At 42.1% G+C, this 24821-nt stretch overlaps 1 protein-coding gene across 5 annotated transcripts in view; it reads left to right on the top strand.

Annotated features, from left to right (window-relative positions):
• The window catches only part of TXNL4B (thioredoxin like 4B), a 176331-nt gene extending 154206 nt beyond the window's left edge, over window positions 1-22125 (top strand). For 3 of the 5 annotated variants that reach the window (XM_078657768.1, XM_078657767.1, XM_078657765.1), the window contains exon 4: window positions 21655-22015. In XM_078657768.1, the coding sequence (XP_078513894.1) occupies window positions 21655-21820 (166 nt within the window). In that variant the 3' untranslated portion in view covers window positions 21821-22015. Of the gene's footprint in view, window positions 1-21654 lie in introns of all 5 variants that reach the window. The other 2 variants (XM_078657769.1, XM_078657766.1) reach the window with 1 other exon arrangement.
• The last annotated feature ends 2696 nt before the right edge of the window (window positions 22126-24821 follow it).

Genomic DNA, 24821 nt, shown 5'->3' with positions numbered 1-24821 from the left:
GGTCTGCACCGGGTGAAACGCTTGATGACATTTAGTATCCTTTTGATGATAAATAATTTCTACTTGTGAACTTAACACGTTGAGGAATCCGGGGGGATGGGGAACTGTACTTACCTGTATCAGGGGGGTGGACTGCGGGGGGGACTCCCCTCTTAGTGGTGGGACGAAGGGTGATGGGGCCTCCCTGGTCAATTACACCTAGGCTATGGGGTTTTAGGTTTAAACCTATAGTAACTGATAAAACCCCACTGAAAGAAAAATAGCCCTCACTGGTATAAACATATAAACACTGAAAAAACACCTGGACAACCACAAACTAAATGCCATTCAAAGAAAGGAAAAAGAGAGTGAAAGTCATTTTTTCTTCCTGAAGGGGTCAATACAATGTAACTTTGCTATACAAGTAGCAGTAAGAAAGACTGGCTAACATTATTCTGCTTGAGTTTTGTTCTTTAGGAATGCCACTAAAATATTGTTTCTTCTTCCTTCTACTTTTTCAGTTTTGTGGCCTTTGGCCTAAAGATGCAGGGTTGAGCTTCATGTTTTAGGTCTAGTTTAATTATTTTATAAATTATAGAGAATCAGGAAATATCAAACTCATATTTGATATTTTGGTTGCATTTGATTCTTTCACCGATAGGTAAAGTGACTTGTTTCATAAAAATCTTTCCTAATATGTGTCATCACATTTACCCACAGAGAATGGGTAAAAACCCTTAATAAATAAGATCATAGTTTCTAGTATTGATAGTAGGTGAATTGCCAACACCTCAGACTTTAAACATTCAATGCAAGGTATAGTGACAAGTATATATATATCACCAAGCATCTGGGATAGTGGTGAAAACATGACACCAGACTTTTGGAAAACATGGAACGCAGTGTCACTTGTAATGCTCTGCAAAAAAGGTTCTTTCCAAGTTCAACAAAGATTGGAGTGATATTGTTTGTATTTGCAGTGATTCAGCTACGTATATAAAAAAGATGTGTGATGACCTGTCAAAATTGATACCCGAGCTGAAGTGATTCCCTGTAGTAGATCCTTGCTACTTGTTAGATGCTATGCTGAAAGCATCTTTACAATCTTAAGAGTTATTGAGGGATGCTATTGACATTTTAGTCCATTCTGGTGCACTGGTTTCTAATGCACAGGAACTAAAACGCAAATATTTATCATTTCGTGCTTTATGTGGCATCAAGGAAAGAGTCATCCCAACAGTGTCCCTTAGCTGATGGTTCTCAGCCCAATGGGCTAAGAATGCTGAGAGGGCCTTTTTGCAGAAGTTTACATGGGAAGGAAAGAGCGAGCGCACATGACCCAAAGACTCACTGAAGAAGTATTGTATGGTGTACTACAATAAGATTAATTTGCAAAAATCTATTTGGACCTCATATCCACTATAAGTACACTGTCTATATACCATGTTCTTTCAGTGCCGAAAGCAAGCAATAATAAAAGCAAAACGTTCCATAAACACCGGAAAAACACTTTTTCTGTTGTTTTTAGTGGCGCGAAAATGTGTAACCACTGATAACAACTGTTTTTTAAGCTATTGAAAACACTGAAAAAACCCCACCAGAATTTACCAAAAATAGAAACTGAAAACAGGAAAGCCTAATTACACCCCTAAAAGGCTCATATACCCCCTCTAAAAGGACCGCCAGATGGTAGCGAAGAACGGAATCCTGGACTGACTGCCCCTGGGTTGGTTCACTGTGGAGCCCGTGGCACCTAATAGGGCAGTTAAGATGACTAGAGCAGCGCTAGGCCACCCCCCCTCCCTCCCCCCCCTGGCGAATGCAATTGTGTTTTGTTTATTACGTTTGATTCTTTCGTTCGGCTCAGCACCGTTAAAATGCTGCTCCAAGTTAGTTTTGTTTAGGGAAGGGAAGGCACAGGTCTCCAGGTTGACGCTCACAGAATGTAACAGAAAAGTCCCACTGACTCTCCGAGTTCAGATAGAAGGAGATAATGGCTGAAAGATCAGGATCCTACAAATTCGCCACCTGGAATGTGCGAGGGCTTGGTGCGGTACAGAAAAGGCACCGGATCCACGCGTTTTTACTTAGACAACATGCACAGATTACATTCTTACAGGAATCACACCTGACCACAGCAGAGGCGCAATGCAAGAAACAGAAGAGGGGCCCTGAAATCTAAGAACCACTACGAGGGGAACAACCCGCCAGGGCGAGATAAATGTCAAGAAACATGGAAGGGTGGTTCCCAATAGTAAAAAAAGGAATAATTCCAAAATCTACAGGAAAAGCCCAAAGAACACCTGAATAATATCAAAAATATTTCTTTTTATTAACATAAACAATTATTTTAGTTCAAGAAGATTAGAACATAATGCATTTCTTTATCATAATTTTGTTTGAAGTTATCATAAAACACAAATACAAAAAGGTAATAGCAGCAGCCTTAGGACAAAAAAGGGACATTAAAAATTGGCACACAATTCACTCACTCTTACAATCAAACAAAAATCATACCCATACCAATCCACACACTCACATTCAAACAGCAACCAGGAAAAGCACCGACGCGCGTTTCGGAAAAATGCCAATGAAAGCTTCCTTCATCAGGGCGCAGATCTAATATTGCGAGGTCTCTCAAGATCCAGCAACCCAATCCTGGGATGGTGTCCCTGTAATAATCGTGGCTGAAAGAAGTTCCTCTATAGTGACACGGAGGGTCGTCACTCACTGGATACAGATAAGATAAGGCAGAAGACCGATGAAAACAGGACGAGCTTAGCTGGTCGTCGTGAGTCCTGTCAAGCTAATCTCCCCGAAGTGTAATTCAAAGTGTCCGGTATCTCAAAGAGCTGATTTAGAATAAGATAAAGAGGTCACGACCAGTGCAGCACCCCCCCCCCCCCTGCAACTGGCTGGGGTCACAAAATTGATGGAGGCGTTCACGGCTTGGGCTGTGGGCCGGGGCCTAGTGGATGCATGGCGGGGGCTACACCCGACTCATAAGGAGTACTCTTATTATTCCCCCGTACATAACTAGCACACACAAATAGATAGGTTTATGTGCTCTAGCTCCTTAATGACGAAGACTGGCAGTATGGAATACTTAGCTAAAACTTTCTCTGACCATAGACCACTGACACTTGACCTCCTCTGGGGCAGAGTACCGAGCCCGGTGCCTACCTGGAGACTCGGCCCACTGCTCTTGGAAGACGGCCCTTTTCGAACGTCCCTGTCCAATACCCTACACAGTTATTCCCTTGAAAATTGGGATTCTGCGACATCCAACTTAGTGGTGTGGGATGCCATGAAAGTGGTAGTAAGGGGGGCCGCCATAGGGCAACTGGTAGGGGCCCGGCAAGAAATTCATAAGAGACTCTGTGACATCGAAGACCGCCTGAAAACGCTGGAAAGAGAAGCAAGTATAGACCCTGAGAAACGGGGCGACCTACAGGCAGGTAATATCGGCCATACGGATATCCTGGAGACGCTGCGGGTCATCGACCATAGGGAATATCTAAGACGGCAACACGCTGAAGGGGACAGATCAGGTACCTTGTTAGCCCGCTTAGTGCGGGATCGTCCGGACACTCCGGTGATTACCCGGATACGCAATGGAGCGGGCAATGAGGCGTTTTACGCCCACCTGAAAACATTGTATGCTCCTTTCCCCATGGAGGACCCGGTACAAGTGGCGGAGTTCCTACATGGTATACCTTTCCTAACCCTGTCTGCAGATGCCCGAAAAGACGTTGATGGCCCCATAACGCAGCGAGAAATCCGGGTTGCCATACGGTCCCTGAATCGAAACAAAACGCCAGGTCTAGATGGGCTACCGGTCGAGTTCTATCAGACCTACTCCGATATTTTAGTACCTGTCCTGGAAAAGATATATAAGGTGGCGTTTGAGGCGGGTCGATTGCCCAAATCCACGATGCAAGCCCTAGTCATATCAATACCCAAACCGAGGAGAGACACACTTGAACTGACCAACTACAGACCCCTGTCCATGCTCTCAACAGAGTACAAGATCCTTAGTAGGGCTATTGCCTTACGGATACAACCCCACCTTTCTGATTTGGTACACCCGGACCAGTGTGGTTTTCTCCCGGGAAGAAGCACGTCCCAGAATACGCGTCGACTCCATGCCCTTATGACTGCTACACCACAGGAATATCCCCGGGCGGGCTGTATAGCACTGGACCTGAAGCAGGCGTTCGACTCCCTGTCATGGACCTTCATGTTCGAAACCCTGCGGCGTTTTGGCTTCCCAGACTCCCTGTTGAAATGGATGAAACTACTCTACACGGACCCCTTGGCCCGTGCACGTACAGGCCGATATATATCGGATAGCTACCCAATATATAGAGGTACCCGGCATAGCTGCCCCCTGTCTCCGATTTTGTCCTTCTTAGAGCTCGAACCCTTAGCCATAACCCTTCGGACCCACGGAGAACGGAGGGGCATATCAATAGGGGGTACACATCACCTAATATCCATATATGCAGACGACATCCTACTGTATTTTTGAGACCTGGAAGAGGATCCTACTGACATGGCGGACGTATTTCGCCGATTCGAAGAGGTGTCCGGTTTAGCCATAAATCCAGGAAAAACTACTGGTTTCTACTTTAGGGACCTGCCACACCCTCCCTCTCTCCACTTTGGGAGATACCAAATCCCAGTGGCCCAGGCTACATTTAGATACCTGGGCATACAGGTGTATAGAAAGCCGGAGGACCAGATTGAGAGTAATGTCCGGAGAGCCATTACGGGTCTCCGTAGCAGTGTGGGGTTCTGGACGTCTTTACCCCTATCCATTATGGGCAGAATTGCCATATCCAAGATGGTCCTGCTCCCCCGCATGCTATATTACTTTGTTAATCTGCCAGTCATTCTCCCGCAACAGATATTTTTTTTTATTTTTTTTTAAAACCTTTATTATGTAGTAAGGAATATACAAATACGGGCCTACAACCAGTCACGCCGGCCACGACACAGTATGAGAGGCCAATGACTCCGGAGGGATGTTCCCCGGAATCAGCCAACAATATAGAAGCAATCAGTTCAGTCTGGAAAGGTTAAGTACGGCCATCGAGCAGGATCAAAGAAGGTTAATTTTATAATAAGGAGTATAGCAGGATCAATTGCAGTGTACGGATATCCGAGTTCCCATAGCGGGCCTCGAAGCAAACAGCAAAACATAAGGGCATCAATATGGATAATCATCAGCAACAGTTTACATCAATCAGGATATGGACGCCATATATCAGAGCAGTACCCACCGTGGCTCGTCTCTTGTCTACCGATCACCCAGTTACATGTTTTAGACAGAACGGAGGAACCGGAATAGCAACAGTGAATATAATCATCCGCTATACTAACCTAAAAGGAGAAAAAGAGATTCCTAGATCTGGCCCTACTATTAGCGATTAGGGTTATTACGATGAGGTGGGAGTCACCCAGACCGCCCAGAGTATCTGTTTGGCAGACTGAGATGTTGAAATGGGGCAGGGCGGAGAGTGCTGTGCTAAGACGGGAGGAGGGGAGAGGGCAAAGGAAGTATCCCATAGCGCAGGACTGGGAGGTTATGCTGCTAGAACTTGAGGAGATGGAGATGGCACCAACGCAAATGGAGGGTGTGTGAATGGAAGAATAGTACAGGGTATGATGACGCGCAATATCGGTGTGTACCCAAGCCCGCTGGAGCACGGGTGTGGTTTATGTGAACTTAAATACATGCTACGACAGTCTGTTTCGGTGGGACGGAGTGTTACATTTCAGGCTACACATGAGCAGGAGGTGTATGGGGATAGGGTGGGTGTTGTGGGGAGGGGGGAGGATCGGGGGTTTGATCCTTTAGTTTGTTGATTACTAAACTTATTGATGTGACACTGTGTAATGTACCACTGACCGTACAAGCGTCTCCATGGAAATGTAGATTGGGGTAGAATAAGATGTACTGTACTCCTGTATTTCTTTCCATGTGACATCTACAACATGCTGGAATTGTACATAACCGCCTTGTTTGGTTGGGGAGAAAATGAGAAAAGACTGTACTGTGTGATAAGAACCAATGATAAAACGGTGACAATGCTGTACAGTTTCAAATAAAGAGTTTATAAAAAATAAAAAAATACTCCACATGGCTTGTTTCTGCACTTGAATCTGCTAATGTTTCACAGTGGTTTATTGGATGTAAACAAAAAACAGTTTCTCATTATTTTATTCATTTCAAACAGTTTCCTCAAAAATTCTTGGAGTATCTCCCTTTTACCACTTAGTTTATCATCAAGAATATATTGATACTTTTTCCAAAAGGCCATTGATTCTCTCAGTGGTTAAAGCCAAAAGGTAACATTTATCAGTCCAATCTTTAAGGAAGAGTCTTCCTTTCTCTGTGCTTCTATACATGGTCGGATGCATTCCTCTTAATATATTACTTTAATTGTCCATGAAGCTTCAGTTCTCCTTAATGATTTTTCATTTAAAATCCAGCGTTATCACCAGAGTTAAACGAAAAGATCTCCACATGTTTTCTAAAGCACTACGCATTTAAATTGTTGTGCAGTGCGGTCAAATCTTCCTTTCTTCAAGCTCATCTGTTATTCACTTGTCTTTTTAAAAATTGCATCTTACCTCTCAAGTAAGTGAGATAGCCAGGAACAAACGTATTCAAAATACTGTAGCAAACTTTGAAAAGGCTTCCTAAGCATAACAGTCTCTGTTGCAGGTTGATAGGTATGTATCGGATATGAACAAATGTATGAATACTTGGGTAGGTATGTGCTGAAAAGGGAAGCGTAGGTTAGCGGGATGCCAGTGTAGAAGAAGGACCAACTCTAAGAGAAGCATATCCTGAAACGCAATACAAAAGTCAGCATGAGCAAGAAACATTTATTTGATTTGGCAAAGATAGTTGAAGAAGGCAGCCCTCAATAAAGCAGAAATACATTTAAAATTAAGATTTTAATTGAGAATGAAACCTAATTATCACAATAGACCAAGCGTGGAGAAATACCGACAATGAAACCAGCTGCGAACCAGTTATGAATTGCCCCAAAATTAAAAGCTGAAAAGTGAAAGAGAAAAATTAAATTTTAGCAGGATTATGTTTCAGGAAGTGAAAATTCCTCAATCCCTGGATTCCAACAAGGTACAGGCTCTAATGATCTTAATTTCACCTCAGATAAAATCTAAAGATACAGCTCAGTGTCTTTAACATAACCACACCATCGACATAAACTTCTTTGAGTGTAAGGTTCGGCTGCTCTCTCCAGTGCTGTAGTAGTCTTTCTGTTGTGGCTGGAAAGAAATCTGGATTTCCCATTACAGAGGAGTTTAGTCGAAGGGTATAAAGTGACAGATTTCGATCAGAGCGCCACCTGCCCATAGAAGAGTGTGGTCGTAGTGGAACAATACAGGAGTGGAAATCTGTAAGATCTTAGTAGAAGCCACCGGAGGTGCTTCAAGAAACTTTTGCACGACGACTGCTTCAACTATACCCAGGGCTTTATAGTAAAAGATACCTGTTCTAGGGCTGGGACAATCTGGGCAGCCAGAATATACCTGTGAACATAAGGGGCACAGGTATCCATACAGCACCTACCTGGATATAAGTGGTGGTTTGTTGTTACAGATGATTGTGGAAATCATCTTCTTTTGTATAACATCTTGGGGAAATCTGATTGATAGCACTCTAGCAGCATAAAGCAAGCACAGCATAAAGTTCATTTTCACACAGTTAATTCTATCAATCCAAGAAATTTCTAAGCAACACCAGAGGTAGAGATCTTCATACAGAACATCCTGCTAGGGTGGGATATTACATCCATATGAAGGGTGAGGGACAGAAGCGCGTGACACGCCCAGGTATTTGATGATGTAAGGGGCCCAGTCAAGCCCACTGGATAACAATATATTTTTTGGTGTCGGCTCTCACTTGTCCCTATCCTATGCCTTCTCTTTTTATAGTTAATTTTAAATGACACCACTAACTGAACGTCCAGTAACTCCCTCTTCAAAGCTTGCTAGGAGTCACCGAGGTCAGTCTGAAAATAGAAAACATTGTCCATAGAAAACATTGTCCATGAGCAATGTTTCTCTTAAGCGGCTTGTTCCCTAACTGAGAACCTTTGGTATTGGGATTGGATCTGACATTTTGCAGGGGAGGTTCAATGCTTAAAGCAAATAAAGATAGTGACAGTAGCAAATAAAGATAGTGACAGGGGGCATCCCTGTTGTGTTTCGCTGGATATCAGTATGGGGTCCAAAAGAAAACCTCTGTTTTTTATTGAGGTGGATGGTTTCACAAAATTGTCTACCTTAAAGCTATGTACTCCTGGCTCTAGATTTGTCTTGACAAGTGTTCCTTGAGGTATTCCCTGTTCACCCTGTCATATGGCTTCCCTGCATCTAGTGAAGGAAGCTGCATCTGAGCCTGTTCTTATTAAGCTTTTTCACTAACGGTGGTGGCTAGATGTTTGTTGTCTCCAGTTTATTTCTCCCTGATTAATCCAGTCTGGAAAGGTGAAATTATTGTTGGCCATAGATCTACAATGCAATTTGCAAGTATTTTTGTAAAAAATCTTAATATCACTGTTAAAGAGCGCCTTCGGCTAACAGGAGCCACATAATGTCAGGGACGCCACCTCAGGAGTCCAGGTTCTTTTCCGTCTTATGGTTGACTAGCCCCAATACCTCCAGAAGTCAGTAAGCGTGACAAGGATTAAGAAAACGCTTGGCACAACCCACTGGCCCCCAGAGGGAAAGGGAAGTGGGGGACGGAAAGGGGTAGTGGATTGGGGTGAGGAAAGTGAGAGAGAGAAACAAACAACACTGGATCTCTTCTGGGAGAATGGTGTCTCTCTCTATTTTGAAGCACTCTGGACTTCCTTTCGTAGTCTTGGTTCTTAGACTGTGCTGCGTTAAAGTGTACACCAATCACTATTGATTTTTATAAATAAACAGGTTCTTTTAACTTATTCTATCAAAAGGATCTTGGTACATACCAATTACTAGAAAGCCCAATCCTGTGCTTCTTATCCTAACACATGAACATCATTGTAAACTCTTCGAACTGCTTAGTTCTCAAATACCTTCAAAACATAAATGCACTGAGTAAGCAATTGCTCAGCTTTTCTGTTTACCCACAATTCAATGAACTTTCTGTGAACTGGTTAGTAAACTGCGAACTGCACTCTGCATGCAAACTTGTCTTACCTCACACTGTGTCGTGTGCTTCAATAATTGGGGTTTCTGTGTAAAGAAGAAATAAAAAAAACAACACTATTTCCCCTTTAACAACTACTCAGATGAACCATCTCTTGGTTACAATCTCTTCTTTGTTCTTATGCAGTTTAAGCCACTGCAGTACCCTTAAACATATACATATACAAGTACCTCAAACAGATAGTCACTATGCTCAACAGTCAGCAGTTATGTCCATCAAGAGATAACCTTTAGCCAAACAAGATTCGCTTTTTCATTGGTTTTACCAAGGTTTGTTTTAAACAATAGCCAAAGCTCAATAGTTACTTCTTTGAAAAAACGGAACAGTCTTACTTCATCCGTGTGCACAGGAAGTCTGTGTCCAGAGACCGGAAGGGAAGGGGCCGGTCCCACCTGAATAGAAGTCCGACTGCAAACGCTCGAAAAAACCGGAAATGACAGGGACGATGACGCGGTGCTGGACGGAGCTTGGAGGTAGCGCCAGACCGCTCCGAAGATCGGGAAAACTCCTTCGGGCTTGCTCCTGATGAGAAGAGGAGAAGACGAACCAGGCAAGTCGCGCTGGAAGCGGGCGGGGCCGGGTGCTGAGAGACGGGTCCTGGAGGCTCCTGAGCGGCGCTGAAGCTGCGAAGCGAAGCGTCTGTTAGGGAACCGGCAAGCCTTTTAAAGGCTTCTCTCACGTGTGGGAAGATAGCGGTTGAGCGCACCTGCTTAACGTGCTTTCAACGTGCGCTTATGAATATTCATGAGCACCTTTCAATCTGTAGGAAAAAACATGAACCTGCACAATACTAACAAGCATTGCTACCTCCAACCAAATATAGTTCTATACAAAACATGATTCTTTTCTGCTTTTTGTATGTTTTCCTCTGGACCTTAATTCCTGCTTACGTTTTCCTGACAGTTCCCCCCCCCAAAGGCCTTCTCAGAGGTCGTGGTTTGCTGGGATTCAAAGCGTGGAAAGAGCGGACCAAACGGGGAGCATGAACATTACTCTCAGGTTCCCAGGATCTTTCTGCACTATCATAGCCTTTCCAGTCAACTAAGTAATACAAACGTCCCCTAAACCTTTTTGAATCTAGTATTTTCCTGACCTCATATTCAACATGGTCTCCTAATATTAGAGGAGGGGGAGGAGCATCTGGACGGGTGTTTGGTAGCACAGGTTTAAGTAGGGACACATGGAATACTGGATGAATCTTATAATCTTGAGGAAGGATTAGTCTTACTGAAACCGGGTTTATTATCCTGTCTATGGAAAATGGGCCTATGAATCTTGGTTTTAGCTTTTTGGGACCCTCAATCTGTATGTTCTTGGTTGATAACCAAACCCGATCCCCAGGCTTATAAGGTGGAGCAGGCTTTCTGTGTTGATCAGCAAAGTGTTTCATCTTTTCTTTTTGCTTAGTTAAGGTTTGTTTGACATTCTCCTGAAACTTGCGTAAACTATGTAATCTTTCTGCTACGGCTGGCATGCTGTTCTGTTTCTCAGGGAAAATCACAGGCAAGGTTCTAGGGTGTTGGCCAGTAAGGAAATAGAACGGGGAACAACCTAGGGCTGAGTGCATTGTGTTATTATAAGTGAACTCTGCTAAAGGCAGAGCGTCCACCCATTCTGTGGTTAAGGTAGTGGTTAGGCAACGTAAACTCTGTTCCAAGTACTGATTCACTTTTTCGGTTTGTCCGTCAGTTTGGGGGTGGAAAGCTGACGACAAAGCTAAGTCAATACCTAGGTGACTGCTCAACTGTTTCCAAAAATTTGACAGGAATTGTGGCCCTCTATCAGTAATAATTTTTTGCGGAAGTCCATGTAATTTCACTATGTTAGCTATGAACACCTTACTGAATTCTACTGCAGATGGTAGTTTAGGTAGTGGAATAAAGTGTCCCATTTTGGACAACAAATCCACTACTACTAAAATAGTAGTCATCCCTGATGATGATGGTAGATCAGTTACAAAATCCAAACTAATAGTGTGCCAGGGTGTAGATGGTATCTCTATTGGTTGTAACAAGCCAACCGGAAGCGAGTGTGAAGGTTTTTGTCGGGCACACACTGGGCAAGTTTTGACATACTGCTCAATATCTGCTTTCATACCTTTCCACCAAAAATGTCTTTGACACAACTCCATAGTCTTGTTGATTCCTGGATGAGCGGCCATAGCCAAATCATGGTTCCACTTAATCACTTGTTTTCGTAGATCTTCTTTTGGAAGGAATACCCTATTTTTATAATAGAATATGCCATCCAATACAGAGGTCTGTTTTAGTGCAAGCCAATCTTTTGGATCCAAGTCTTTATGTTGATCCTGGAGTAAAGATAAAAAGTCTAGCTGAGTGATTTCTGCACAAATTTTCTCTACAGGTATTATACTCTGATTCCCTTCTTTAATCTTTTTGTCCTTTTCGCAAACTAAGCGTGAGAGGGTATCTGATAACAATTGTTTTGCCCCTGGTCTGTAAGTGATTATAAAGTCGAACTCGCTAAAGAATTGCAACCACCTCATCTGTCTTGGTGTGAATGCTTTCACAGTTGAGTAGAACTGTAAATTCTTGTGATCTGAGAATATGGTTATAGTGTGTTTAGCCCCCAGAAGGTGATGCCTCCATTCCTGAAAAACTGCCTTGATTGCCAAAAGTTCCCGTTCAGCAATCGTGTAGTTTTGTTCTGCCGGTAAAAGTTTCCTGGAATAGAAGGCTATAGGATGGTAACTTCCTGAATCAGCAACCTTCTGAAGTAAAACTCCCCCTATTGCGGTTTGAGAAGCGTCCGCTTCAACAAAGAAGGGCCTGTCCGGGTCTGGGTGTGTTAAGATTGGAGCAGACGTGAAGGCTTTTTTCAGAGAGTTAAAGGCTCGCTCGGCCTCGTCATTCCAAAGGAATTTCTTTCCCTTTTGTAGGAGGCTGGTTATGGGTACCACGATTTCAGAAAACTTCGAGATAAATCTCCTGTAGAAATTTGCAAATCCCAGAATCCTTTGTACTTCCTTGATGGAAGTAGGGGTGGGCCAATCCAAAATTGCTTTTACTTTTTTGGGGTCCATGACTATACCTTCGGGGGACAGCCAGTAACCCAGGAACTCCACTCTTGTTGTGTTAAAAACACATTTCTCAAGTTTTACAAACAGGGAGTTATCTCGTAGCTTCTGTAAAACTGATTTGACATGCGAAACATGTTCCTCTGGAGTCTTGGAAAAGATTAGAATATCATCGATATATACAATGACGCAGACATCCAATAGTTCGTGCAATACCTCGTTTATGAAGTACTGGAAGGCTGCTGGGGCATTGCAGAGACCAAAGGGCATCACTGTATATTCGAACAGGCCGAATTTGGTACGGAAGGCAGTCTTCCATTCGTCGCCTTCTTTGACTCTGATCAAGTGGTATGCCCCACGAAGATCTAACTTGGTATAAATTGTTGACCCTTTGACCTGATTCAATAGTACTGGAATCAATGGAAGTGGATACCGATTTTTTATAGTGGCTTTATTAACTGCACGATAGTCGATGCAGGCCCTTAAATCACCGGTCTTTTTTGCAACGAAAAACAGAGGGGACGAGACTGGGGAGGTTGAGTGTCTAATAAAGCCTAATTCCAACAACTCGTCTAGGTAGGTACGTAGATATTGATTTTCCAGTTCGGTAAGGGCATAGACCCGACTACAGGGTAGCACTGCCCCAGGGATCAAATCGATTCTACAGTCGTAAACCCTGTGAGGGGGTAACTTAGTTGCCTTTACTGGATCAAATACATCCGAAAAGTCTTGAAATTCGATTGGTAATTCCACCGAGTCAGATTGCGTAGCAGCACAGACAAGGGGTTGGTTGGGATCTCTGTTCTCTAGGTAACAGTGCTTTTTGCAATATAAAGAATCCAAAGTCACAGTACGCTTCACCCAATCTATCTTTGGATTGTGAAGCTCTAACCATGGGATGCCTAAGATAACTCCAAAAGCGGGAGTATCAATCAGGTCAAACGTTGTTAATTCAGTGTGGCCATTATCTGATAGAAGAAGTAGAGGAGGAGTGTGAAATCTGATCAAACCAGATGAAAGGGCTGAACCATCCACTGCCCGTACGGGTTCAGGTTCCTTTTTTGGGACTTTGGTTAGATTTAACCTTTTAGCGAATTCTAAGTCAAAAAAGTTTCCTGTGGCACCAGAATCGATTAAAACAGGAATACTATGCCTTTGTTGGTTTGCCAGGACTAAGATCAACCTTATTGTGAAATGACGGGGTATGTGATTGGCTATACTAGTAATGTACCTTGAGACCTCCATTGACTTATTTCCCGAGGGATCGGTCTCTTTTTCCCTCGAGAAAACTAGTTTTCCGACTCCAAATGAGGATCTTGAATTGTAGCCAGGAGTTTCTTCTTAACAGGCCTAATAGGACACTCCTTGGCGAAATGGCCAGACTTTCCACAATAAAGACATAGATTGGCCTTCCTTCTCCTATCCTTTTCCTCTTGTGATAAAGGCCCCTTGATTCCCCCTATCTGCATTGGCTCTACTTGAGTATTCTTATCCACCTCTGCGCTTTTCCTATCAGACTTGAAGTGCAAGGCCCTGAAATCTGATTTAGGTCTTTCTGTTCTCCTCTCTCCCAGTCTGTGGTCTAGCTTAACTACAAGATCTTGGAATTCTGTGAAGTCATCAGGGAGGTTCACAATATGAGCCAAGGAGTCCTTCAATTCCTCCCTAAGACCTCGATAGAATAAGGATATCCTTTTATCTTCTGGCCACTGGGTCTCGGCTAACAGTCGATTAAACGTGGTCACATAAGAAATCAGGTCCCGAGAGCCCTGACGAAGATTTAATAACTCATTATCAGATGCTTGCAAAAAGACGTGCTTGGCAAATAACCTAGACATGGCTGTCCTGAACTGTGTTAGATTGTGTAGTAATGGATCATTCTTGTCCACCAAGGGCATGGCCCAATTGGCCGCTACACCTCCTAAATAAGATATAATGAAAGCCACTTTGGAGGTGTCTGAAGTGAACACTTGGGGTTTACATAAAAAGTGTAACTGACACTGACTCATAAAGGTTGTGAAGTGAGAACTGTCACCAGAAAAGCGCTCGGGATTAGCTAGAGGAACAGGCTGTGGAGAGACTACTGTGATCTGAGTCGGCTGCCCCTGGCCTATTCCTGTACTGGGTGTTGGGTTCTGAAAAGGGGCCCCGAATTTGGGAGGAGATAGAATTGGCTTTTTAGGCTCCTCTTTGTCCCTCCAAGAGGTAAAACCATCTCTGGTGTGATCTAATTCCTGTCTAAGGGATTGGTTTTCTAATCGTAAGTCCTGTATTTCGTCATTCATTTTTCTTACTAGATCTACCAGCTGGGTAATATCCATGTTTTCCATGGGAGTAGGCAATCACAAGACGGAATATGGACAGTTGTGGCTTCGCTTTCTGTCAGGGACGCCACCTCAGGAGTCCAGGTTCTTTTCCGTCTTATGGTTGACTAGCCCCAATACCTCCAGAAGTCAGTAAGCGTGACAAGGATTAAGAAAACGCTTGGCACAACCCACTGGCCCCCAGAGGGAAAGGGAAGTGGGGGACGGAAAGGGGTAGTGGATTGGGGTGAGGAAAGTGAGAGAGAGAAACAAACAACACTGGATCTCTTCTGGGAGAATGGTGTCTCTCTCTATTTTGAAGCACTCTGGACTTCCTTTCGTAGTCTTGGTTCTTAGACTGTGCTGCGTTAAAGTGTACACCAATCACTATTGATTTTTATAAATAAACAGGTTCTTTTAACTTATTCTATCAAAAGGATCTTGGTACATACCAATTACTAGAAAGCCCAATCCTGTGCTTCTTATCCTAACACATGAACATCATTGTAAACTCTTCGAACTGCTTAGTTCTCAAATACCTTCAAAACATAAATGCACTGAGTAAGCAATTGCTCAGCTTTTCTGTTTACCCACAATTCAATGAACTTTCTGTGAACTGGTTAGTAAACTGCGAACTGCACTCTGCATGCAAACTTGTCTTACCTCACACTGTGTCGTGTGCTTCAATAATTGGGGTTTCTGTGTAAAGAAGAAATAAAAAAAACAACACTATTTCCCCTTTAACAACTACTCAGATGAACCATCTCTTGGTTACAATCTCTTCTTTGTTCTTATGCAGTTTAAGCCACTGCAGTACCCTTAAACATATACATATACAAGTACCTCAAACAGATAGTCACTATGCTCAACAGTCAGCAGTTATGTCCATCAAGAGATAACCTTTAGCCAAACAAGATTCGCTTTTTCATTGGTTTTACCAAGGTTTGTTTTAAACAATAGCCAAAGCTCAATAGTTACTTCTTTGAAAAAACGGAACAGTCTTACTTCATCCGTGTGCACAGGAAGTCTGTGTCCAGAGACCGGAAGGGAAGGGGCCGGTCCCACCTGAATAGAAGTCCGACTGCAAACGCTCGAAAAAACCGGAAATGACAGGGACGATGACGCGGTGCTGGACGGAGCTTGGAGGTAGCGCCAGACCGCTCCGAAGATCGGGAAAACTCCTTCGGGCTTGCTCCTGATGAGAAGAGGAGAAGACGAACCAGGCAAGTCGCGCTGGAAGCGGGCGGGGCCGGGTGCTGAGAGACGGGTCCTGGAGGCTCCTGAGCGGCGCTGAAGCTGCGAAGCGAAGCGTCTGTTAGGGAACCGGCAAGCCTTTTAAAGGCTTCTCTCACGTGTGGGAAGATAGCGGTTGAGCGCACCTGCTTAACGTGCTTTCAACGTGCGCTTATGAATATTCATGAGCACCTTTCAATCTGTAGGAAAAAACATGAACCTGCACAATACTAACAAGCATTGCTACCTCCAACCAAATATAGTTCTATACAAAACATGATTCTTTTCTGCTTTTTGTATGTTTTCCTCTGGACCTTAATTCCTGCTTACGTTTTCCTGACACATAAGCCCAGAGCTTTATTGGGCTTAAGTATTAATGTAAGAGTGAACTCCTTAATAGATGCAATAGCAATGGGATTTGTGGTTTTACTTAGGGGATTTGTGCCTGAAACAAGTCTTTAATATTAGAACATTTGATTACCTTGGGTTTCTTTGTTGACATAAGGATGTTCTCAGCCAGAGAGGGAAATGTTACAATCAGGACAGGACTTTTCACTGATTAGTAGGAATTTACATAAAGACTGTTGTATAATAGAAGGAGATAAAACAATAAAACAAAAGAGAAAAAGAGACACTTTAGCAGTCAAGGCTTGTCCACTTGGATGTCCGCAAGTGGTAGAAGTTGTTATGACAGACAGTGCAGCCCAAGATGTATACCTGTTCGCTGCTGCTTTTTTAAGTCCAGGGTGTTCAGAGGTAGTGATACGGTATAAAGAAATAAACTGCTCCGGAGGGCAGAGGTAACCATGTGGTTCAGGTTAGTAGCATGCTTTTTTAGCCAAATCCATATTGGCAAAAGTGTCAAAGGTGAGGATCTGCCATCTCTGGAGCCAGTTTCTCAAAGGTCTGCCTCTTTCCTGTGTGGCGTTCCCTCAAGGTAATTCAGCAGCATGAGGCAGGATCTTGTGTGTGGGCGTAAGCTAATTTACATCTGTCTTAGTTGAGGTGGAGGTACGTCAGTGGCCCTGGTCTGTCCACCTGTGCATTATCTACCTGTGGGGTCCCTATGCTTTGGTAGTGTGGTCCTGAGTGTCCTTCACTCTCACCGTTGACCTCTCCACTACTCTCTCCAGTTCAGCAGCCAAATCCTGGAAGGAACAGCACCACTAAAACTTAATAAGATCATCACGGTGGAGAAAGCTGGACTCTTTAGGGCTTGCTTAGCGGTTTATTATCCCTGAAACGCATTGAATTCAAGCACAGTGCTTCTATGTGGCAAGTACTCCCTGCACATTCTTTATTGGCGAGCTGTGGGTTTGGAACTTAATCCTGCGCTGGTCTTCTCCTAGAGGCAGGCCTAGGTCCTATGGGAAGAAAAGCAAAAGTGATGGAGAAAGGTACCGGTTGGCAACGAGACCCTCCCATTAAAGGAGGCTGCAGACAATGGCTGGATGCCGGTCCCTGATGCAGGTCAGGGCAAGGCAGTGTTAGTCCTTTGGGGCTGGTCCAGCAGTCATCCTAACTTGTAGCATTGTGGGAGGACTGGGTGCATTGCTGGTCTTTGCAAAAAGTTATTTTACAGCAGCGTGGCTAGTATCGTCATGTTCCCCTTCACGTGCCCTATTAATTCCACAGTTGCTGTGTTATAACTGGGTCAGATTCCACACCATTGAAACTAGGGGAGGTAATCGGCATCAGCTCAGTATGTACACATTTACAAAGGTCCTCGCTGTATTCACACTCTGAATCTAAACAACTGTTGTATTCACATTTTCCTTCCTGCAGAGGCCAAGCACTTACTTTATCTGTCCTGACCGACAGTAAGTGAAGGAGCTTTAGTGTCACACTTTTTCACCTCCACAATGACTAAGTCAGGTGGTGAATCAATTTTAAGAGACCGGCTTATGCTTATTGGTATATACTTAGTTTTGGAGTGAGAAATAGCTCCATAGGAGGCTCAAGCAGACTGAAATCAGACAAAATGCTGGTGTTAAAGAACTGTATAAATCTACGATCTCCTAAAGCAGGAGGGGATAGAGGGAATTCAGTTAGGTTGATAATATCTCCCGGTGGACTATCTCCTGATTGGAGACAAAGAAATATATGAAGTTGAAATACTTATGATAGAAGTCTGAGCAGCTTGAGAGGGGCTGACTCGTTGAGGAGTCTATTGTCTCCTATGGGAATGTCTTGACCTTGACTAGCAATGATAATGGTGTTCCTGAGTACTGCTAACTCTTATATGAGGAGTGACTGTCTTCTTAGTAGAATTGTTCTAATTGAAAGAGAGAGTGCTTTACCACTGGAGTGACCTTTGTACTCCACAAATATGCTCTTATATCCTGAGTCCAAAATCGTTGGCAAATGTCTAGCTTTGAATTTTGTTTAACCCTCATACTGGTAGATTCTGTGTTTTGCTTGACATTGAATTCTTCAATGTCAGTGTTGTGTCCGTCTGATTGAAGTTGTGTTGAAACTTTGAGTGTTATGGTCTCTTCAAAGTTGAGCGCCCCATAAACGGCAAAATAAATAGCTCTTGACAGTGGCTGGTAGCAAAAATACCTGTCTTCAGTGTCCTAGATCTCTGAGCGTAGACTGGGATCTGTGCTGTTCATGGTGTTTTAATCTCTTGACTCTTCCCCCCCCCCTCTCTTTTTGGAAGTCCTCTGAGACTGAAATGTACAACCTAAATTAAAAGGTCCCCTTCTCCATGGTCTTCTTGTCTTCCGGAGGCCTGTCCTACTTACACTTAGGTCATCCTGATTGACATTCAGTCTAATTGTTCTCTTTTCTTCCTAGTTTGTCTTGAAACCTTTTGGCAATATTCTCTTTTCCCTTGAAGGTGTGAGCCATGAAGATGGAAAGTGCAGTGAAGAGTGGGATGCTTTTTTGCAATAGATGGGGCGGCACTTGGCAAAAAGTTATGTGATTTTTTTGTAAAAAAATAAATAAATAAAAAAACAACTGATGGTGTTGTATACATTCAAAATCCAAAGTTTTGGAAAGATTTTTTTTTTTAATTAAAGCTAGGAAAGGCTGAATGTGGTGCTCCAGAATCCTGGTCATAGGAAGGAGAAAATAACCGAGGCAATAGCCACTGACTGCATGATTGAATACTGGTGGTATGTGTTTCTTTTAGAACATTGGTTCTTAAGCTGTGGTCCAAGGAGGTCTAATCAGGGCGTCCGCAGTTGTTTTACAAAAATAAATATTACAATGAATAAAGTATATACATGTAAATGATATTTAGTTGTGAATTAAACAAAGTATTTCAATATTTGAGCATTTGGTTGGTGTATGCTTGTTTTTTTTATTTTTGTATATTGAAGTTAAAATCAAAGACATTGCTTAGACCGCTGTCCCCGGCTTTCAATAGCCACTTTGTAGGGGTCTCTAGATTAGAGTACTGATACACTTTACCTGATGCTGCTATATAGTAATATATTTGAGTGTTGATGATTTTTCTGGAAATAACGCATGTTTACACATTGCCACCCTAGTATTGCTGCTGTCGCTAATGAAATGAGAATTTAACAATGTTTTATCTTATTTTTAAATCTGATTTTTATTTGGACCATGTACATGACTATGTGTGTATAACTGTACTTTTATGGATAATGAAATATCCGAATAAAGATTATTGACTTGACTTGACTTGAGTACTGATGCAGTGATGGGTTCACAGAAGTAAAAAAGTTAAGAACCACTGCTTTAGGAAATAAAGATAGGTTTCAGTCTTTAAAGGCTTCAGCCTATTTAGGTAGAGTGATCTGTTTTTCTTTAATTTACTTAAAAGAGGTTTGTGGAAGGTCTTTTCTTGCCACTTCCTTTACATTAGTGGCTTGCTAGAATCCGCTTTTATTTCAGCAACATAAACACTGTTTTGCCAATATACCCTACATCTAGGCTATGAAAAATTATATTTTTCTTTTTAAACTGTTCTTGTCTGGAGAACAGTTTTATAGATAAGTGCCTTGTGATATTGCATATGTCCACAGCTGTTCAAAATGCTTACTGGATGTCTATAGAATTCAGGAACATGCTGCCAATGTTTAGTGCCAGGAGGTAACCCACCAAGATCATATATCCCCCTACATTGTGGTATTTACATTGACTACCTATTGCTATTAACTTATTGGTTGTCAAGGTTAGATTGGCATGCCCCATTAGAACATTGAGATCCATGTTGATGTGTCTTCACAGTCACTCTTATTTGCATGAGTACTGTAGCATGTTTAGGATATTACTAACTGAGTTGGAGTTTCCTTTATATACCACAGCATGCTTCTAAATTGCCTAATTTAGAATACTGAGCTCTTCCAAGAATTTCACACATGTATTTAGTTCACATTTTATATCGGCCTGCTCTATCATTATTGGGTGTCTGTTTGCTGTACAAATAAAAACCAAACATGAAGATGAGAGCTCTTTTCACACCGAACAAGAACACTTGAGAGTTTAGTGACTAGCCAGTGACCATATGGAGAGAAAGGGCAAACAGGTTGAAGTTGTGGCAGGATCAGATAGCAATTGGGTTATTGTGTCAGAGGAGTGATAGAACTGTCCAGAGCATTTGTAGTAGGGTAGATAAGTACATGGGTGAAATGAGGGAGCATAGTGGAAAGAGATAATAAGAGAAAGCAGAGAGAGGGCAATCAACAGACGTTTGTGGAGGTTGAAACAAAGGTTTCAGGAGAAGTTATAGACAGGAGAAAAGGAAAGGTGGGAATAATTAGTGCTAGAAGGGATGAGTCTCAGAAAATAGGGAAGGGGACAAGAGGGGTAACTATGATGGTGGGTTTAAGATGAGATGAAATAATCAGACAGAAGAAAGAAGATATAGAGCAATTTAAAGTTCAAACAAGTAGGTGAAGTTGGAGGTAAATTAGAAACATGTCTTCTTTAATTCCAATATAGGAGATCATATCAAAATATTTTGTGTCTGTATTTCCCCTCTTTTGCAGATGAAATTATCCCCATTAGGACTCATTGTAAATATACAGTCCTAGTGTTAATTTTCCCAGTCATTATGAGCGGAAAAAACATTTACATATGCGAAGGAAGACCGGCAGATGGTCTTGATCCATCTTATCGAACATAACTGTCTATGCTATGTTCAGCTTAGAAAAAATATTTAAATAGCTGAATATTTACAAGGTCATGTTTCTGCTACAATAAATTATTCAAAGGAACTTTTAAAAGCAGTTGGCCAATTTGACAGTCCTTGTTCCTGGTCCTTCCATCACCTACTCACTTGATAAGCATCCAAAGTTAAGACCTTTGTTTTTACATGTCGTCATGCTCAGTCCAAAATACAATAATTTGTAACATAAGTTCCTATGTTCTATTTTAAAATCACTGAATTTTACTCAAGTCATGCCTTCCTTACTGTTTTGACAGCTGTTAAACTCCCTCCTTTCTTGTTTTTTTTTTTTACTGTATGCTTTTTGATGGCGGGGTTAAAATAAGAATAAGTTTGGTTATGATAATGTGTATGTTAGTTTGAATGACCTGACTTTCATGGTTTTATTTATACAATTGAATAAAGAAAGAATTGAATTGACATTTGTTTTCTCTTAAGACCACACATTTCATGAACCAATACGTAAAACAAAAATCAAGCTAGTTAGAAGATAAAGATCTAGGATGTTCCTGCTTAAAAAGATTTCTCCTGGTTTATAAGGCGGTTTCCTGCTCCTGCCTTCAAGTTGGAATGATACAGACTATGTTGATGACCCTCTTCCAGTGTGTTAAATGTTTTCGGTTTCCATTGTGCAAATGTCCAAGACAAAATAATCATAACATACCGTCTATGTCTGAAAATTCAATTTATATTCTAATTGCTATCCATTTTTCCCTTATACTTGCAGGTCTCCAGATCACACAAAGTTTGTGGGGAGTTTCAAAACCAAGCAAGACTTTATAGATCTCATCGAGGTCATTTATCGTGGAGCGATGCGTGGGAAACTGATTGTGAAAAGTCCTATTGATCACAGGAATGTTCCCAAATATGATCTTCTTTATCAAGGAATTTAGAATGTTTTGCCAAGCACAGACTTTTGTACCACAATTTCAGGTTCTGTTTGTTTGAGCTATTATGCCTTTCAAACTGAAGATTGCACGTTTGACTTGGTTTGTCCAAGGGGAACAGATACATTGTCTTTTGCTTAGTTACACGAGACTTCTGCAAAACGTTATGGGAAATAAAAAAGTCAACCCAATTACACTAAACCGTAACAACTGTAATATAAACAGCACTGGGCAGGTAATACCTTTCTTGTCAAAATAACTAGCTGTGTACTCAAGTTCTTAATTAAATTATAAGTTTGGGCTCCACATAATTCTCTTCTGAAGTCCATATAAACCATTGCCTTTCCTGCAAGTAAAGTAATCCTGTCGATATGATAAAAGAAATGCATTGGCAAAGCCAGTAAGTCTGACTGATATGTCTGACTTAAATGTGGTAAAAGAGACATGTGCAAATGTATTTTGCATACATTAGCACCTTCAAGGAAGGCGTAGAGGGTGTGCCATTGGTCGTTGTCACTTCTCTCTGAGATGACTTGCAAACTGCACACTTGTACCTGCTAACTTGCAAATTAATTTCACCATTTGAGGAGGGGGCGAAGCCTCGTGCCCCTCACCAGGCCCCCAACCCTCTCCCAAAAAAAACAATGGGTCATTGAGGCTGTCGCCGATGCCCTGGGTGTTTTAACACCTCTTAATAGAAATCCGCTGCAAACTGCCACCGAAAAAGAGCTGCTGAAAAGCCACTGTTTACAGTGGTTTCAGCTCGATTTCACTGCCTCTGTGTGACCATGTGAAGGGAGCCGAAATTGTGACACAGGTAGCAGTTTGAGTTGGCAAGTGTGCCACTGTAGGCGTTTGCACAATTGTTTTTTTCCCAGGCGAAACATGGTGCAAATTATCCAGGCACAGAGCGCACGGGAAGAGCAAGCAACAAGAATGTGGAAATCAGAAGTTGGAACTTCTTGTGCACCAGTTAACTGACCATGCGCAATTTTTGCTAAGTGACAAGTTTGTAACCCTCTTGGAATGAAGTTGTCCAGATTAACACATTTTTCACGTTCCAGAGTGAAGAGAGGGCTTTCCTGAGAGAATAAGAACATCCATATTCAGCCTGTAATTTTTTGTAAAAACACATTTTATGCGTGAAGTCACCTAGCGTTGAGATTTACAGTCTGTGGTTACATGCAGAAATAGTTTCTTGAACTCCAGTAGAGCAGTACATAAACATTTTGGCCAGCCTTTGAGGGAAAGGAAAACGCATGGAAAATAAAAAGCGGTGCAATAAATAATTGCAGATGAGCTGAATTTAGCCTAATGTGGATGAACAGTAAGCTGCAGGTGAATCTAAATAGGAAAATGAAATACAAACTTTTATACAAGAATTGTGGGCTTTCAATATATATATATATATATATATATATATATATATATATGTATGTATGTTTTTAACTTTATTTACCATTTGTTACATCATCTAGAAAAGTCATAGGTGGTAACTGCCAAGGCCATAGCAATAGATGAAAATTAGGAAAATTAGATGGAGCATAAAGCATCAATACAGTAATCAGACTGAAAAAAGGCTGCAAGGGAAAACATACTGGAAAAATATACAATATTCAGTCCCGAATGCCATAATTCCACACCAAGAGCGAATACCCCCTCCCCATCAGCGAGTCCACACGCCCCCTAAGCCCAGCCATTGCAGGTTAAAGTGGGCTTTCTATATCTAACAAATTAAACAGTGTCTCAGAGGCGGACCCCTTCCCATTTGCGAATGCATTACCATCTACTTGAAGTAGGTGATAATTGCGACTGTTTTGCAACCGCAAAACATTTGTACATGGTTTTGAGACTCCCTATTTGGAAGGGAATGCCCGTTCCAAATAGCAAGTTGCAAAACCTATTTAGCGAGTCGCAAACAGATTGCAGTTCGCGAAATAGGCTATGTACATGGCTCTATAGGTTTTTGCTTGCATAAACGGGTTCGCGAACCCGTTCGCGCATATAAAAACAGATTGTACATCTGGCACTTAGTATTTTATATTGAAGTAATAGCCCCTCTGTCACATGTATTTCATTTGTTTTATAGCATCTCTCATACCATTGTAGGATGTCAAAGCACTTTACATCACACACATATAGAGACATTGAATCATACATGTAAATCAGTGTGTGTATATAAAATGTTTAAAGAGTGCTTGGTCTGGAAAAGCACAAACTCAGGATTCAGAACATAACACAGTGGCTAGCACTGACTTTAATATTTAAAATGCATTTCCACCCAAATAAATCTTTTTAGCAGCATCAGGATAATGAATAACTGGGAAAAAATCTAAGTTAATAACTGGTACCATGCAGTTTGCAAGCAGCTCTTTGATGACAGTTTATAGGTCCCTCTGCTAGATTATGATTTTTTATTTTTTTTTTGTCCTCATTATCGCCCTTGGTATATTGCGTCAAGCGCTAGGAGAGAGGAATATACTGTCTCAGATATACTGGTAGTGCCTTTAAGCCAAACGACGATGTAGACACTCCGTATTATCACAACTCTCCATGAAGCACACAATATAACCTTAGCAGGGTGATGTTGCTGCAATTCGATACCCATTACCACTGTCCAATGATTAAGCTGCTTGGTCTATTCCCTTCCTTTCTTTTTCGATGTACCCAATGGTTTCCCCCAACTGCTAGATTATGATTGTCACTTATGACAAAAGCAGTAACCACGAACCTATGCACATAAAATACTGCTTTTTAAGATGCATGATACACATTCTTTGCAGTAGGCACATTAACCCTCTGTGCTACATTAGTTCAATCAAAGCTGCCACTGAACAAAACTCTCCTCAGCTCCAGCAGGTATTTAATCACTGGCATTCTCTTGACACTTTTATTGTTGCTGGAAGGCTGCTAATTATACAAGAAACGTTTCTGTGCTTTTAAAACTGTTGCCTACAGACCCCCTGGAAATGTGTCACGGACCCCCGGGGATCCGCGGACCACAGTT

The sequence above is a fragment of the Lissotriton helveticus genome, chromosome 8 (genome assembly GCF_964261635.1).
Source record: "Lissotriton helveticus chromosome 8, aLisHel1.1, whole genome shotgun sequence".
In the NCBI taxonomy this organism is placed as follows: domain Eukaryota; kingdom Metazoa; phylum Chordata; class Amphibia; order Caudata; family Salamandridae; genus Lissotriton; species Lissotriton helveticus.
This window is presented reverse-complemented; position numbering and strand designations above follow the sequence as displayed.